Source organism: Aethalodelphis obliquidens, unplaced genomic scaffold, assembly GCF_003676395.1.
Source record: "Aethalodelphis obliquidens isolate GAN/ISIS:26980383/991018 unplaced genomic scaffold, ASM367639v1 scaffold1, whole genome shotgun sequence".
In the NCBI taxonomy this organism is placed as follows: domain Eukaryota; kingdom Metazoa; phylum Chordata; class Mammalia; order Artiodactyla; family Delphinidae; genus Aethalodelphis; species Aethalodelphis obliquidens.
In genome coordinates this window covers 82,871,736-82,886,068 of record NW_020837945.1, presented here as the reverse complement: position 1 = coordinate 82,886,068, position 14,333 = coordinate 82,871,736, and the positions used below count along the sequence as shown (strand labels likewise).

Here is a 14,333-nt window from a genome sequence, read left to right as displayed (position 1 = left end):
AAAGAAGCCCCTGCTCTCCACAACTACAGAAAGCCGGCGCGCAGTAACGAAGACCCACAGCAGCCAAAAATACATAAATAAAATAAATTTAAAAAGAAAAAGAAATGTTTGTTGAACGAATGGATAAAATGTTCTCTCAGAGACGTGTGACGAACTAAGTGCGATAATGCTTGTATCATTCCCCGCCACGATCAGCGCTTAATAGAATTACTACTCTCCCTTCTATTCCACGTTCTGTATTTATGTAGACTGTGAGTGCCCTGAGGGAAGGAATGTCTGACTCGGTTCTGAGCTCCCCAGGGTGCTGGGTCACATTAGGTGATGAGAATGAAGACGGAGGACCACAATTTTTAACATGCTCGGGGCGAAGAAGATTACACATCCAGAAAGGATCTGGCCGCTTCGCAGAGACCACGTGTCTCATTATCCCCCAAGAATCTCAGCTTGCTCACGAACAAATGACAGCCGATAATACTTGCAGATGGAGTCTGCAGTCCACAGGACCCCAACCCCGGGCGCCTCAACATGCGGCCACGAGCGCCGCAGGGCCCCAGGCCGTGCTCCTTCCTGCTCAGCCTTCAGGCAGGTCTAGGGGAGACGCATGCGCATTCCTTTCTCCTCAGCTCCTCCCGGCCTCCCTTCGCTAGTGCTTCGCATTTCGAGTGCTGGATCTTTTTGTCCCCTACTGCGTGCCGTGTCAGTTTCCGAGCGGAAGTGGTGACTGTGAGAGAAGAAGATGGCGGCCTCTGTGGTGGCGCCGCCTGGTGTGGTGGCCGGTCGGCCCAACAAGCGCAGCGGCAGCGGGCCGGCAGGCGGTGGCAGCGGCGGCGGCGGCGGTGGAGCAGCCAGAGGGGCGGAGGAGGAACAGCCGCCGCCCCTACAAGCAGTTCTGGTGGCCGACAGCTTCAACCGCCGCTTCTTCCCCATCTCCAAGGACCAGCCTCGGGTGAGCGCCGCGCGCGAAAGCTGCCAGAGGGTCCGGAGGTGGCGGAGCTAGACCAAGTTATCTTTTTGGCTGCCTAGTGAGGCGCGCTCTGGAAGGACTTGTGTCCACGGTCTTTCCCAGAAATCGGGTTTATCTGGTTAGGAAAAAGGCGGAGAGACCGTCTAAAGCCCTGACGACTGGCTGACCAAGTGAATGGCAGGCAGATTTGGGCACTCGTAATGCTGTCCACCTCAGGTCTGGGAGGCCTGCAGGGGCTAATGAAGAAGCAGTGCTTGTGAGAAGCCTTCACACGGGGATTCAGTGCCTCAAGAGGAGGCTGCGCCGCACTTATGTAGAGGAAAGAAAAATCCTTAGGTGAAAGGGACTGTCACCTCCTTTTGCCTCCAAAAGGGAAGTCATGTGCCTGAAAAAAGAGCAGGCTGGTCTGATTCCATAGTAACAGCTGTTTTGGATCTCTTGTAGTGTGCTTTTTTTCTTTTCAGGTTTTAGTGACAGCTAGTGCTATCTGTCAAAAGGAGAACAGAACAGGTTCAGTGGCTGGTTGCCCGCGTCCCCAGTATTGTCCAGACACTGGGGAACTGGACTGAGCTAGTCCTAGGGATTGCTGGGTCATTCAGCAGTCCCCAGTTCAAAGAAAAGGACTTGCATTCAGTTCAGGAAAAATCTCTTTGACTCATCACTCCCTCTAAATAGTCTAATGGCTGTTTATTTTGTACAGTTGATTGGGATGGCTAGCCCCTGACTCTTAGAAAGGGATCAAGGAAGGAAATTTTATGGGAAAAAAAGCATGAGTGGTACTTAAGCTTCTGGAGATGTAATTGATTTCTATATTATCCTTTGTCAGGGATAGTTTGCTGTTCTATACCAGCTCTGTGTCTGATGCTAAGCAAGTAGATTCCATGCCTACTATATCCCAATTGCAACCCATTAGACTCTGATGTTTAGAGTATGCCATGAACATTAAAGGCAGCAGCCTGATTAGTTTTAAATAGGAAAGATAAAGTAAAAACTAGTGTTTGAAAATACTGATAGAGGAGTGAAAATTGTGGTTGGAATGGGGAAAAGAATGATGCTCAGAGGACCCTCATGACTTTTTTTCATCTCCTACCCTCAGGTCCTCTTGCCCCTGGCCAATGTGGCGCTAATTGACTACACTCTGGAATTTCTGACTGCCACAGGTGTACAGGAAACCTTTGTCTTTTGTTGCTGGAAGGCTGCCCAAATCAAGGAACATTTATTGTAAGGCTCTGCAACTTTTCTTTCCATGTTTCACCATTTTTTCCCAGTTTTCTTAGGATGGATATAACTAAATAAGAGGAGATTATGAGGGAGAAAAATGTATTTGTTTGGATCCCATCATAAGGTCTAAGGGCATTCTCTTCACTTAGGAGGTGAGCAGCTGAAGCCATGACAAAGATTAAAGAATAGCATTTGGATTTTTTCTGAATCTCACAAAGTTTGTACCCAATGGGTTTTGCTTTTTATTTAGTGGCTCCAATATGCAAGTTACAAGAGTAATATCTTTGTTTTTCCACTGAGCTTCTAAATATTGAGCTCTTCCTCATTTTTGTATTCCTGGTGCCTAGCTTAGTACCACGCACATAGTAAACACTTAACAAATGTTTAGCGAAGTGTTTTTGAAAAAGAGTGAATCTCAGGATTTATGGAAGCTTAGGAAATAAAGACTAGGATGTTAGCATGGTCTCCATCAAACAGCTCCTAAATTTGGTATGAGGTTTAGAAGGAGAAAAGTGGCATGAAATGTGTGTTCCCAGGATACTTTGTATAACCTAAGTCTCAGCGGGATTTTTAGTTCAAATCCGTGTTTAGGGACAGGGGTCAGGGTATGGAGAGGAAATAGCCATGTTTCTCTAACCCATAAAACAAGACTAGTGACAGACTATGCTGAAACCATTAATTATAGTTCATAAACCTCTTTGAAGTCAAGGATGCTGACAGGAACCCAGAAAAAGCCATAGCAAAGGAGTGTGAATGTTGAGTGGGGAGAAAAAATAGGGAAGCTCTGCATGATGTTTATGCTTGGTTTACTCATCCCCCTCACCTCCCTTCCTTTAGGAAATCCAAGTGGTGCCGCCCTACATCCCTCAACGTGGTTCGAATAATTACATCAGAGCTATATAGATCACTGGGGGATATTCTCCGTGATGTTGATGCTAAGGCCTTGGTGCGCTCTGACTTCCTTCTGGTGTATGGGGATGTCATCTCAAACATCAATATTACCAGAGCCCTGGAAGAACACAGGTCAGGATGGGAAAATGGTAGAGATGAGGTTTGGGACCAGCAGAGCCCTAAGACTGCTTTTTTGCAACTCTCTCCCTCCTATCCTTTACAGGTTAAGGCGGAAGCTGGAAAAAAATGTGTCTGTGATGACAATGATCTTCAAGGAGTCATCCCCCAGCCACCCAACTCGTTGCCATGAGGACAATGTGGTAGTGGCTGTGGATAGTGCCACAAACCGGGTGCTCCATTTCCAGAAGACCGAAGGCCTCCGACGTTTTTCTTTTCCTCTGGTGTGTGGGTATCTGGGGTCCTTGAGGTGGGAAAGTGACAGGCTTCAGCAGAAGAGATGAGTTAAAGTCCTTGTAGGGACTTCCCTGGTGGCACAGTGGTTAAGAATCCACCTGCCAATGCAGGGGACGCGGGTTTGAGCCCTGGTCCAAGAAGATCCCACATGTCGTGGAGCAACTAGACCCGTGCACCACAACTACTGAGCCTGCACTCTAGAGCCCATGAGCCACAACTACTGAGTCTGCGCTCTAGAGCCTGTGAGCCACAACTACTGAGCCCACGCGCTGCAACTACTGAAGCCTGCACGCCTAGAGCCCGTGCTCCACAACAAGAGAAGCCACCACAATGAGAAGCCCGCGCACTGCAACAAAGAGTAGCCCCTGCTCGCCACAAGAGAAAGCCCGCACGCAGCAATGAAGACCCAACTCAGCCAAAAAGAAAATAAATAAATTTATTAAAAAATAATAATAATAAGTCCTTGTAACTTCTCCCCACAGAGCTTGTTCCAGGGCAGTGGAGATGGAGTGGAGATTCGCTATGATTTACTTGATTGTCATATCAGCATCTGCTCTCCTCAGGTGAGCTCCTCAGGGCCAAGCCTGCACATCTAAAGAGTAGAACTCTGAGGGTTTATTATCACCCCCTTAGAAGGCCAGGGTATATTTCTTCTCCTTCATTCTCTTATCTACAGCAAATAGGTGCTATCATCTTGACCCCAGTATCTTATTGGCAGACTTTTTTGGGATTCTGGCCCATATCCTGCTGTCATAGTGTCTGATAGGTCTCTGGGGGGCTTGTGTTTGCTTCCAGAGAATAATGCTTAACCTTGGCCCCCTCTGACTTCCCCACACAGGTGGCTCAACTCTTTACAGACAACTTCGACTACCAAACTCGAGATGACTTTGTGCGAGGCCTGTTAGTAAATGAGGAGGTAAGAAAAGCTCCCAATGCCTCGTTAGAAGAAGGCTGTGATTTTATCTCAATGCTGATAAATTTGGTCCCCCTTTTTTTCTCTCTCCATTTGCTTTTTTATTCTGCCCATTTTTAGGGCACAGTAGACCCTACTGACACACAAAAGCAAAAGATTCATTTGTGATTTTTGGCAGATCCCCAATACCATCTGACCACCAGTGACATGCTAAAAACATCTCAAGATCAACAGATAAATTGCTAAAAACATGAACATCCACCATTACCCATAATGTGAAAGTTTCTTTTCCCTTGGGAAGGGTTGGGGGAGTTTTGGTCCCCTTTTATGTTTTATTAAACCTTAGGAGAAAGGAAAAGAGCTGGAGAGGAGAGGGAAGCAGTATACAGAGAAAAGTCTCAGGCCACTTGGCTGTGACATTGAGAGGCAGTAGGAAACTTAAGAAAGTTAGAATAGAATTATACCTGGGATGTTCTTTCTCTCTTGCTTGCTTGAGGGACCTCTCTCTTTTTCTCCTCATTCAGATCTTAGGAAACCAGATCCACATGCATGTGACAACTAAGGAATATGGTGCCCGGGTCTCCAACCTACACATGTATGCTGCTATCTGCGCTGATGTCATCCGCCGATGGGTCTACCCTCTCACCCCAGAGGCGAACTTCACTGACAGCACAACCCAAAGCTGCACTCACTCCCGACACAACATCTACCGAGGGCCTGAGGTCAGCCTGGGTCATGGCAGCATACTGGAGGAAAATGTGCTCCTGGGCTCTGGCACTGTCATTGGCAGCAATTGCTCCATCACCAACAGTGTCATTGGCCCCGGCTGTCACATTGGTGAGTACAGGTGGGGAGGTCAAGCTGGCCATCCTAGGAGCAGGAACCTGGGGGAACCCCATGTCTCTAGAAAAGGATACAGAGGGATAGTCCCAGAGAATAAGGAACTAGAGTGGCTGCCTTAATAAAGGAAGAAATAGGGATGTAAAAACAGTGATACTTTAATTTGTGGCCTGTGAGCCTGTTACTGGGTGACTCTTCACATTTCAGGGTACCCTATATTCACATTCAGGACCAACTGGATAATTAACATGCAATAATAACATCTCTTTAGTGCATTGCAGTTTACAAAGGGCTTCTGCATACATTATTAAAAACCTTGTGAGGTAGGTATTATTTATAGATAAGTTTATAGATAAACAAAAAAGCTGTAAGGTTGTCTCACCCAAGGTCATAGCTAATAAGAGGCAGTGCTGGGACTTGAATCTGAGTGTTCTGATTTTAAATCCAGTGTCCTTTCTACTCTTAGTAACTTGCTTTGGTTATAAGAAAGTGATGCTTGTAATGGAACCACCCCTTTAAAAGAACAACAATAAGATTCTAATTCTAAAATGTACAAGAAGAGGTGGAATAATTTGGTTCTACTTTTAGGCATGGATTTAATTCTAATAAGGTTCTTGAGCTCAAGGAGTCTCCAGAAATCTTAAGGGTTCTCAGGTTCTTAAGTCCAGTATATAGTCTGTAATTGTTGTAAACCTGGTGGAGTGTAGTCAGGCGTCTCTGGCCCAAGTTTAGGGAGAGGGTATTGCTGGTGAATTGGGGAGGGAGTAGTAGAGCTTGGTGGGAGCTGTGCTGATGTCAGTCAGCCCCATTCTCCACAAACGGCCCTGGTCTGGAATTGGGGCCCTGGGTGACCAGGAATCCTTCCTGTCCTGAGCCAGGTGATAATGTGGTGCTGGACGAGGCCTTCCTATGGCAGGGCGTCCGAGTGGCTGCTGGAGCACAGATCCGTCAGTCTGTGCTCTGTGACAATGCTGAGGTCAAGGAAAAAGTTATCCTGAAGCCACGCTGTGTCCTCACTTCCCAGGTAAGACCTGTTCCACACTGCACATAGGCCCCAAGTTGAGTGGTGGTTATGCTGAGCCAGAAAGGGGCCTTATGTCCACCCAGTCCACCCTGAATTGAGAGTCCCAATCCAGTGGTTTCATTTACCTTCTATTTGGCTTGGTAAATAAAAGTCACTCTGATTTTCAGGATGTACTTTTCCCCAACACACTAATCAGTCTGTGGCACCCACTCCTTTTTTCTCCTCCAGGTGGTGGTAGGCCCAGATATCACGCTGCCTGAGGGCTCGGTGATCTCTTTGCACCCTCCCGATGCAGAAGATGATGAGGATGATGGTCAGTTCAGTGATGATTCTGGGGCTGACCAAGAAAAGGAGAAAGTGAAGCTGAAAGGTGTGAGGCTCAGCAGGTGTGGGGCATCTATCTGTGTGTCTCTCTGCCCCATAGAAAAACCAAGGTTCCCCCTAAGGGGTTGGTGCTTCTACTGGGCCTTTGCTAAAGATCCGTGCCTTTTCCAGGTTACAATCCAGCAGAAGTCGGAGTTGCAGGCCAGGGCTACCTCTGGAAAACAGCAGACATGAACATGGAGGAAGAGGAGGAACTACGGCAGAATCTGTGGGGTGAGCTAAGCCTTATTCCTGCCACCCACCCTCTAAATCAGATTATTTTGAGGGAAATTGAACACTTCAGAATCAGACTACTTGTTCATTACTTTATTTATGCAGACTGAGCAGATATATTGCTCTCTGTCAATGGCTCTTTCAGTATTTTTCTCTTTTCTCACCCTTTATGGATTCTCAGGACTCAAAATCAACATGGAAGAAGAGAGCGAAACTGAAAGTGAGCGAAGTATGGATTCTGAAGAGCTAGATAGCCGGGCAGGCTCCCCACAGATGGATGACATCAAAGGTAAGTGGCCAGGGGAGCAGTGTCTGGGACAAAAGAGGAAAGCCTCCAGTTTGGTTGGGCATAAAGTCAGAACTGGATGACTTAAAGCATCCTGGAGTGATATTGGCCCATGAACTTACTCTTGCTTTGATTTTAGTGTTCCAGAATGAAGTCCTGGGAACTCTACAGCGGGGCAAGGAGGAGAACATTTCTTGTGACAATCTAGTCCTAGAGATCAACTCTCTCAAGTAAGAGCAGCTCCTCCTTATTCTCATCTCCTCGGGGTAATCCCAGGCAGGTGTAGGTTCTCTCCTACTTCTTCTCCAAATAGGAACCTGTTCCCTCGACATCCCAACTGGACAAGGCCGGTAGCATTTGGAGCAAGGAGAACATTATGTTTTTGCCTCAGCATAGACTTCCTCCTTCCAAAACCCTCTCTTTCCATGTTGTTCCATCTGACTTTCTCTCCCCCAGTGTCCTGCCAAAGTCATAGTCCTACAGTATGCTGAAAGGGCCAGTGAAGGCCCTGGTGTCACCCCAGTCTCCCCACAGGTACGCCTACAACATAAGCCTGAAGGAGGTGATGCAGGTGCTAAGCCATGTGGTCCTGGAGTTCCCCCTGCAACACATGGATTCCCCACTTGACCCAAACCGCTACTGTGCCCTGCTGATTCCCGTAAGCAAAGATTGGGGCTGGGTACAAGGGGTTGGGTGGAGACAGGTACACATCCTTACTGGGCTTGACTTTAAAGGAAATCAGGAGTAGAAGGTCTTGTGAGATATATGTTACTTGTGGTTCCTTTCTCCTTGCCTCTGGACACAGATTAGGTTCTAGAGCAGGTTTGGCTGGTCCAGGGGAGTCAAGTTAGGTTCAATACTGAGTGGCCTTTGAGATTCCAGTATTCAGACAGTACTAGACCCCAAAGGTATACCCAGAATAGACCTGGACTGTCATATTGTCTGACTGAAAATGATTTGACCAGAATGAGGTGAACCTTTAGGCTGGAAACAGGTATTCTGAGGAAGCCTGCAGCATCTGACCCCCTTCACCTTCCCTAGGAAATTTCTTTTTCCCCAGTCCTGACTGCCAGCACTCCCAAGTCCCTCTGACATAATTCCACAGGACCTGTATCATCTCCCTCTTGTCTTTTTTTTTTTTTTTTTTTTAATTTTTAAATTTTTGACCTTGCCATGTGACTTGCAGGATCTCAGTTCCCCAGCCAGGGATTGAACCTGGGCCATGGCAGTGAAAGTGCCGAAATCTAACCACTAGACTACCAGGGAACTCCCCATCTTGTCTTGAAAGACCCATGTTATCAATATTGATTTTCTTTGCTGTCCAGGTGTAGGTGCATGCTCAGGAATATATTGCAACTTCTCCTTTCTTCCACAGTTGCTCAAGACCTGGAGCCCTGTTTTTAGGAACTACATAAAGCGTGCAGCTGATCATTTGGAAGCATTGGCAGCCATTGAGGACTTCTTCCTGGAGCATGAAGCCCTTAGTACTTCCATGGCCAAGGTGAATACCACGTCAAGCCCCAAAGTCCTGCACTTACTTTGAAACAGGCCTTGGTGACCTCCGTGGAGACACAAAATAGACTGACATGAATCCGTATGGAGTTTGGTTAACAGCTTCATCCACCCCTAGTGTTGTGCTTATTGCTGGGATAGTACAGCTTGGAGCCAAACTAGTAAGGCAACCATTTGGAGGTTACCCTGGGAATGTGCAAAGCACTACCCAGCAATAGTTCCAGAAGTCAAACCTGTCCCAGTATCAGAGTGAAGAGCTCATTCTTACCTGTTTTGGAGGAGGCTGCTCCGTGTGTAGAAGAAGGCTGAGGGCCTGGTAGAGAGGCACTAGATCTTGCCTCCTCTTCCTCTGTTATCCATTATGTCTCGCTGAACCCTGCAAGGCCCCTGAGATCTCATCTCCTCTGCTGGCCTTCTGCAGGTACTGATGGCTTTCTACCAGCTGGAGATCCTGGCTGAGGAAACAATCCTGAGCTGGTTCAGCCAAAGGGATACAACTGACAAGGGTCGGCAGTTGCGCAAGAACCAGCAGGTAAGTCAGGCTGCCTTCCTGTCACTGCAGTGGTTGCCTGGCTCCCTGGCTCCTGACCTTAGACTCCAGGTGGTTGGTCCCTGGGACTCTGGTTGTTAGAGCTGTTTATCTGCTAAGGAGAAAAGGAGGGTTATGTGCCCCTCCCTCAGTAGCTCTCCGCTCTGCTTCCTTACAGCTGCAGAGGTTCATCCAGTGGCTAAAAGAGGCAGAAGAGGAGTCATCTGAAGATGACTGAAGTCGCACTACCTGCTCCTGTGGGTGTGGTTGATTGCCCTCCTGGTTTCTGGGCCAGGGCAAGTGAGAGGCTAGTTGCAGAAGGATGAGTGACCACCATCTGAGCTGAGACTTAAAGGAGCAGAGGCTGGAGCTACAGTATTCTTCCCACCGCCAGCAGCCATGTGCCTCCCATCCTGACTGGGGAGTTGAGATAAGGGAAGTTGGGCTGGATAACAACTCTGCCTAAGGAGGAGCTAGGCAGGCCCTGCAGTTAGAGGAAGGCCAGAGAAACAGCTTTGTGCTCTAGTTTCCCCTCAGGGAACAGCAGAGAGCAGTTGGCCCTCTCTGTTGCTTGTATTTGTTAATATTAAAAAACAGAGAGAGGGGTATATTTGGTTTCTCTGCAACTCTGACTGATCAGCAGTTGAAGTAGGTCAACAAGAGTTCTCAACCTCTGATGTGGTAGCCTTTCTTAACACCTGGTGGAGAGGGAGAAGAGGGGTGTTATGGCCACTAGGTGGGACTGTGGTGCCTCGCTAGTTGACCATTGCCATGGCCACGGTGGTAGAGGGCCTAGATTCTTTTCCAGACTTTGTGGGCCAATTTGTGGTCCTGGAGTGGTGTGCCTGAACCTAGTTCTGTAGAGAGTCCTAGTCCAAACACTTTTCTGTCAGAAGGTGATGATGCCAACCATATGTAAAGTCCATTAACCACTGCCAGTCTGTCACATGCTCTGTCCATTTGATCCAGTACTACTGTCAAGAGAAGCTGGGCTACTTTTCATCTTATAGATAAGGGAATTTGCTCAAGGTCTCATGACTCTTGAGGGGTAAAGCTAAGGACTTGAGCCTCATAATCCAGAATTCTTTTTCCTTTAGCATATTCAGTGTCTCAGTGAAGGGAAATTGCCCCCAGAGGCAAATACAACCACAAGCCAGCAATGGATATCCTAAGAACAGAGGAAGAACCTGTGAAATGGGCTGTCCCCTAATATTGAGAGAGTATCTACTGCATGACAGACATTTGTTTTTTATATACATTTATTTATTTATTTTTGGCTGCATCGGGTCTTAGTTGCGGCATGCAGGATCTTTCATTGCGGCGTGCGGGCTTCTCTCTAGTTGTGGCGTGCGGGTTTCTTCTCTTTCTAGTTGTGGTGCGGGCTCCAGAGCACGTGGGCTCTATACTTGAGGAACATGGGCTCAGTAGTTGTGGCACACAGGCTTAGTTGCCCCGAGGCATGTGGGATCTTAGTTCCCTGACCAGGGATCAAACCTGCATCCCCTGCATCGGAAGGCAGATTCTTTACCACTGGACCACCAGGGAAAGTCCCCAGTCATTTTGCTAAATACTTTTCATGTGTTATTTTAGTTAACCTTCACATCAGCCCTATGAAGTAGGTCTTATCCCCATTTTCAGATGAAGAGGCTGAAGTTCATAGAGGTCCTGTAACTGGTAATTGATAGAGCAAGGATTTGTTATTGGACTCTAGAGCTGGAATTTGTCACCTATATTGTCTCCTTTAACCTCAAACATGAGACAGGCCCTTCTATCTCACCTTTTTGAGCTCTTTGTTGCTTTCCTATCAACCTTACTCTGTTAACGCTTAAACTGTAGCAGATGTCTTTGGTAACAAGTGGCCCTCCTGGACATCACAGGTAAAATGGTTGCCTTTTCTTCATTTCAGTTGGGTGGAGAGGAGTAAGATGAGGAAGGGGATACTGAACTGTACTAAGGGGTATTAAGGGGCATTACTCAGTATTTCTAAAGAGGAAAAAACAGGCTGGCCAGGGTTTGACTTAATTTACTTTTCTTATTCAGTGAATTTCAGTTTCTCCTTTGTCAAATACAGGACCTAGTGACTAGAGAGCATTTGAAGGTTATGGCATGGACCTAATAGGGGCAGTTAAATACAAGCAACTGTAGGGTACCTCTGATTTATACCTGATGGGTAGCAGAGATCAGAAGTGGCCTATAGAACTTTTTAGGAGGAAAATATTCCTTCTAGTTGCAGTGATTAGGGAAGGCTTACAGGATTGTGACACTTGAGTGGCCTAAAAAATAGAAAGGGTAGAGGGAACATTATGAGCAAAGCAAAGGGTTTCCATTTAAATATGGCAGATTAAACACATGGGCTTTGGGGACTTCTCTGGCGGTCCAGTGGTTAAGACACCGTGCTTCCACTGCAGGGGGCACGAGTTTGATCCCTGGTCCTGGTCGGGGAACTAAGATCCCTTGTGCTGTGGAGCGGCCAAAAAAAAAGAGAAAAAACTCATGAGCTTTTTACTCCAAAACCACTTTCAAATGGTAGCAAAGGAATTCTTCAAAAAAGGCACGTGACTCGATGATAAGGAAAACAGAAGGTGACAACAATGAATGAGAGACATCAACATTTTGGGGAAAAAAATAAATGGAAGGGTGAAAGTTGACCTAGCAGAGCAGAATGAGATGGGCTCTACCTGCTGAGGTGGTTATTAACAAGAAGCAAACCAGTGTGCCCTTCTGAACCCAGAAAAGGCTCAGTAGAGGGGTTAAGGATTGGGTCCTGAGAACTGGGGGTGGAATGGAGGAGAATCAGACAAAGATCTGTATGAGAAAAAGCTCCCCCAGGTCCCCACTTTATCTGATCCAACCAAGTGATTACCCCTACTTCTCCTCTGCAGGAAATGGGAGATTTAGTCTGGAGAAATGGTGGGGAGGAATTTCCAGAGAAATATCTATGAAGGTTTCCTAAACCCAAAGGTCATGAGTTTCTACACTGACAAGAGCCCATGAGTGCCCAGCATAATGAACAAAGTAACACCACGAAATTTCAGAACCTCAGGGAAAATAAATCTTTAGCACCTCTGGATTCAATAGGAGACGTGGTGGGGATGGGATTGAGGGGCTAGATTGAAAATGAGGGATTAAATGAAAGTATATGAGTGGTAGGGCTCTGAATGTCAGCACACACTGGCTTATACCCCCAGGCCAAAACTAACTAAACAATTGCAGACCAAAGGCCTACAAATACTTAGAATTTTGTTTCAAAAAAAAAAAAAAAAGCCATCTTCCTCTGCTTGCCGTATCCTGAACACTGAAGCCTGTTAGCCTGCGTACATGGACAGAACTTCCAAACAGATTTTTAGTATCTCACTCTTACATATGAATAGACTGTTAAAGGCCACCAAACATTTGAAGAAACTTCCAACGTATGAAAGGCGGAGACCAAAACAAACAGAAAATTGAAACCCAGGAAACTGACAAAGTAGGGAGCTTTTCGAAAATTTTAGGGGGGGAAATGGCTATAATTCTCAAAACTCAGGGAAAATATTGTGTCTATGAATAAAGTGCTATGAAAAGAATTGGAGAACAAAAGAGCTTTTAGAAATTAAAAAACTATATGAATTTTCTTTTCCTACTGAGAACTGGAGGACTACAGAACCAAATAGGGAAATTATATGTCCATCCTTATATACTTATTGAATTTTTAATTGTGAATATTTTACCTATACAGTTGGATAGGGGAAAGTTTGGAAGTAATGTTAAAACCTTACAAAAAGGTGAAATCATTTGAAAATAAAATGAAATGGATGATGAAGGAGAAAAAGATAAAAGGATCAATCCAGAAGGTACAACATCTAACAGGAGTTGCAGAAAGAAAGGAAAAATGGTAGTGATGTTATTAAATAATTCAAGAAAATATTGTTGAATTTCTAGATGGGTAGGGCTCGCCCAATGCCTAGCACAGTGAGTGAGCACCAAGGCACATCACCAAGAAATTTGAGAACCTCAGGGATAAATAGAACTTCCTAAAGACTTACAAAGAGTTAAAAACAAGAGCCTAGGAAAGAGATCAAACTGATCACTAAATAGCAACACTGGAAGCTAGAAGACAATGGAGTGATGCTTTCAGAATTCTGAAGGAAAATTACTTTCAACTCAGAATCATACTTTCATCTTTTCAGGTTTCTCCCCAAATTTAAAAATTTTTTTCAAAACAAAACTTTTTATTGAAGTATAGTGGATTTACAATGCTGTGTTAGTTTCAGGTGTACAGCAAAGTGATTCAGTTTTATATCAATATATACTGTTTTCAGATTCTTTTCCATTATAGTTCCCCCCCGCCACAAGTTTTTATTTCCCATGCTTTCAAGGGGAACTACCAAAGGATGTGCTTTACTAAACAAAGGAGTAAAGTATCCAAGAAACTGGGATCCAACACAGATGAGAGGTAAAGGGAGTTCTGAGAATGATGCAGAGAAGTCCCAGGATGACAGCTGTTCACAGGCTGAGACAGTCAGCAGTGCAGACCAGAGCAATGGAATGGAAGCCCCCAGGAAAGAAAACGGATTATCTAATACATTGGGCTGAATGAATAAAATATGAATTGAGAACCTATTAGAGTATGTGGAAAGATTTAATGATAGGTACACTATAGAAAAAAAAATGAAAAAGCAAGGCAATGATTAATGCTGGGACTTTCTGGTGGCGCAGTTTTTAAGAATCCACCTGCCAGTGCGGGGACACGGGTTTGAGCCCTGGTCCAGGAAGATCCCACGTGCCGCAGAGCAACTAAGCGTGTGCGCCGCAACTACTGAGCCTGCGCTCTAGAGCCCACGAGTCACAGCTACTGAAGCCCACGTGCCTAGAGCCCGTGCTCTGCAACAAGAGACGCCACCGCAGTGAGAAGCCCACACACTGTAACGAAGAGTAGCCCCAACTCGCAGCAACTAGGGAAAGCCCGCGCGCAGCAACGAAGACCCAATGGAGCCAAAAATTAATTTTTTAAAAAAATGATTATGCCAGGAGGAAAAGTTGTAAAGGAAGCATTTATTCATAGTCAAAATGTCAATACTATATTATAAGTAATATAAGTACTGTATTATCTTAACCAAAAAATGTGATCTTATCATTTTAAGAGGTTAGGGAGAGGTGGAAGAA

At 45.8% G+C, this 14,333-nt stretch overlaps 1 protein-coding gene across 1 annotated transcript; it reads left to right on the top strand.

Moving 5' to 3' along the window:
* Positions 1 to 641: 641 nt before the first annotated feature.
* On the top strand, positions 642 to 10,461 carry EIF2B5 (eukaryotic translation initiation factor 2B subunit epsilon). The gene is made up of 16 exons (XM_027110446.1): positions 642 to 946; positions 2,061 to 2,185; positions 3,023 to 3,208; positions 3,300 to 3,477; positions 3,973 to 4,053; positions 4,329 to 4,406; positions 4,928 to 5,240; positions 6,122 to 6,267; positions 6,496 to 6,637; positions 6,763 to 6,864; positions 7,046 to 7,153; positions 7,290 to 7,380; positions 7,685 to 7,808; positions 8,526 to 8,651; positions 9,084 to 9,194; positions 9,370 to 10,461. The coding sequence occupies exons 1-16, from the start codon at positions 737 to 739 to the stop codon at positions 9,427 to 9,429; spliced, it is 2,181 nt and encodes a 726-aa protein (XP_026966247.1). The 5' UTR covers positions 642 to 736; the 3' UTR covers positions 9,430 to 10,461.
* Positions 10,462 to 14,333: the final 3,872 nt, after the last annotated feature.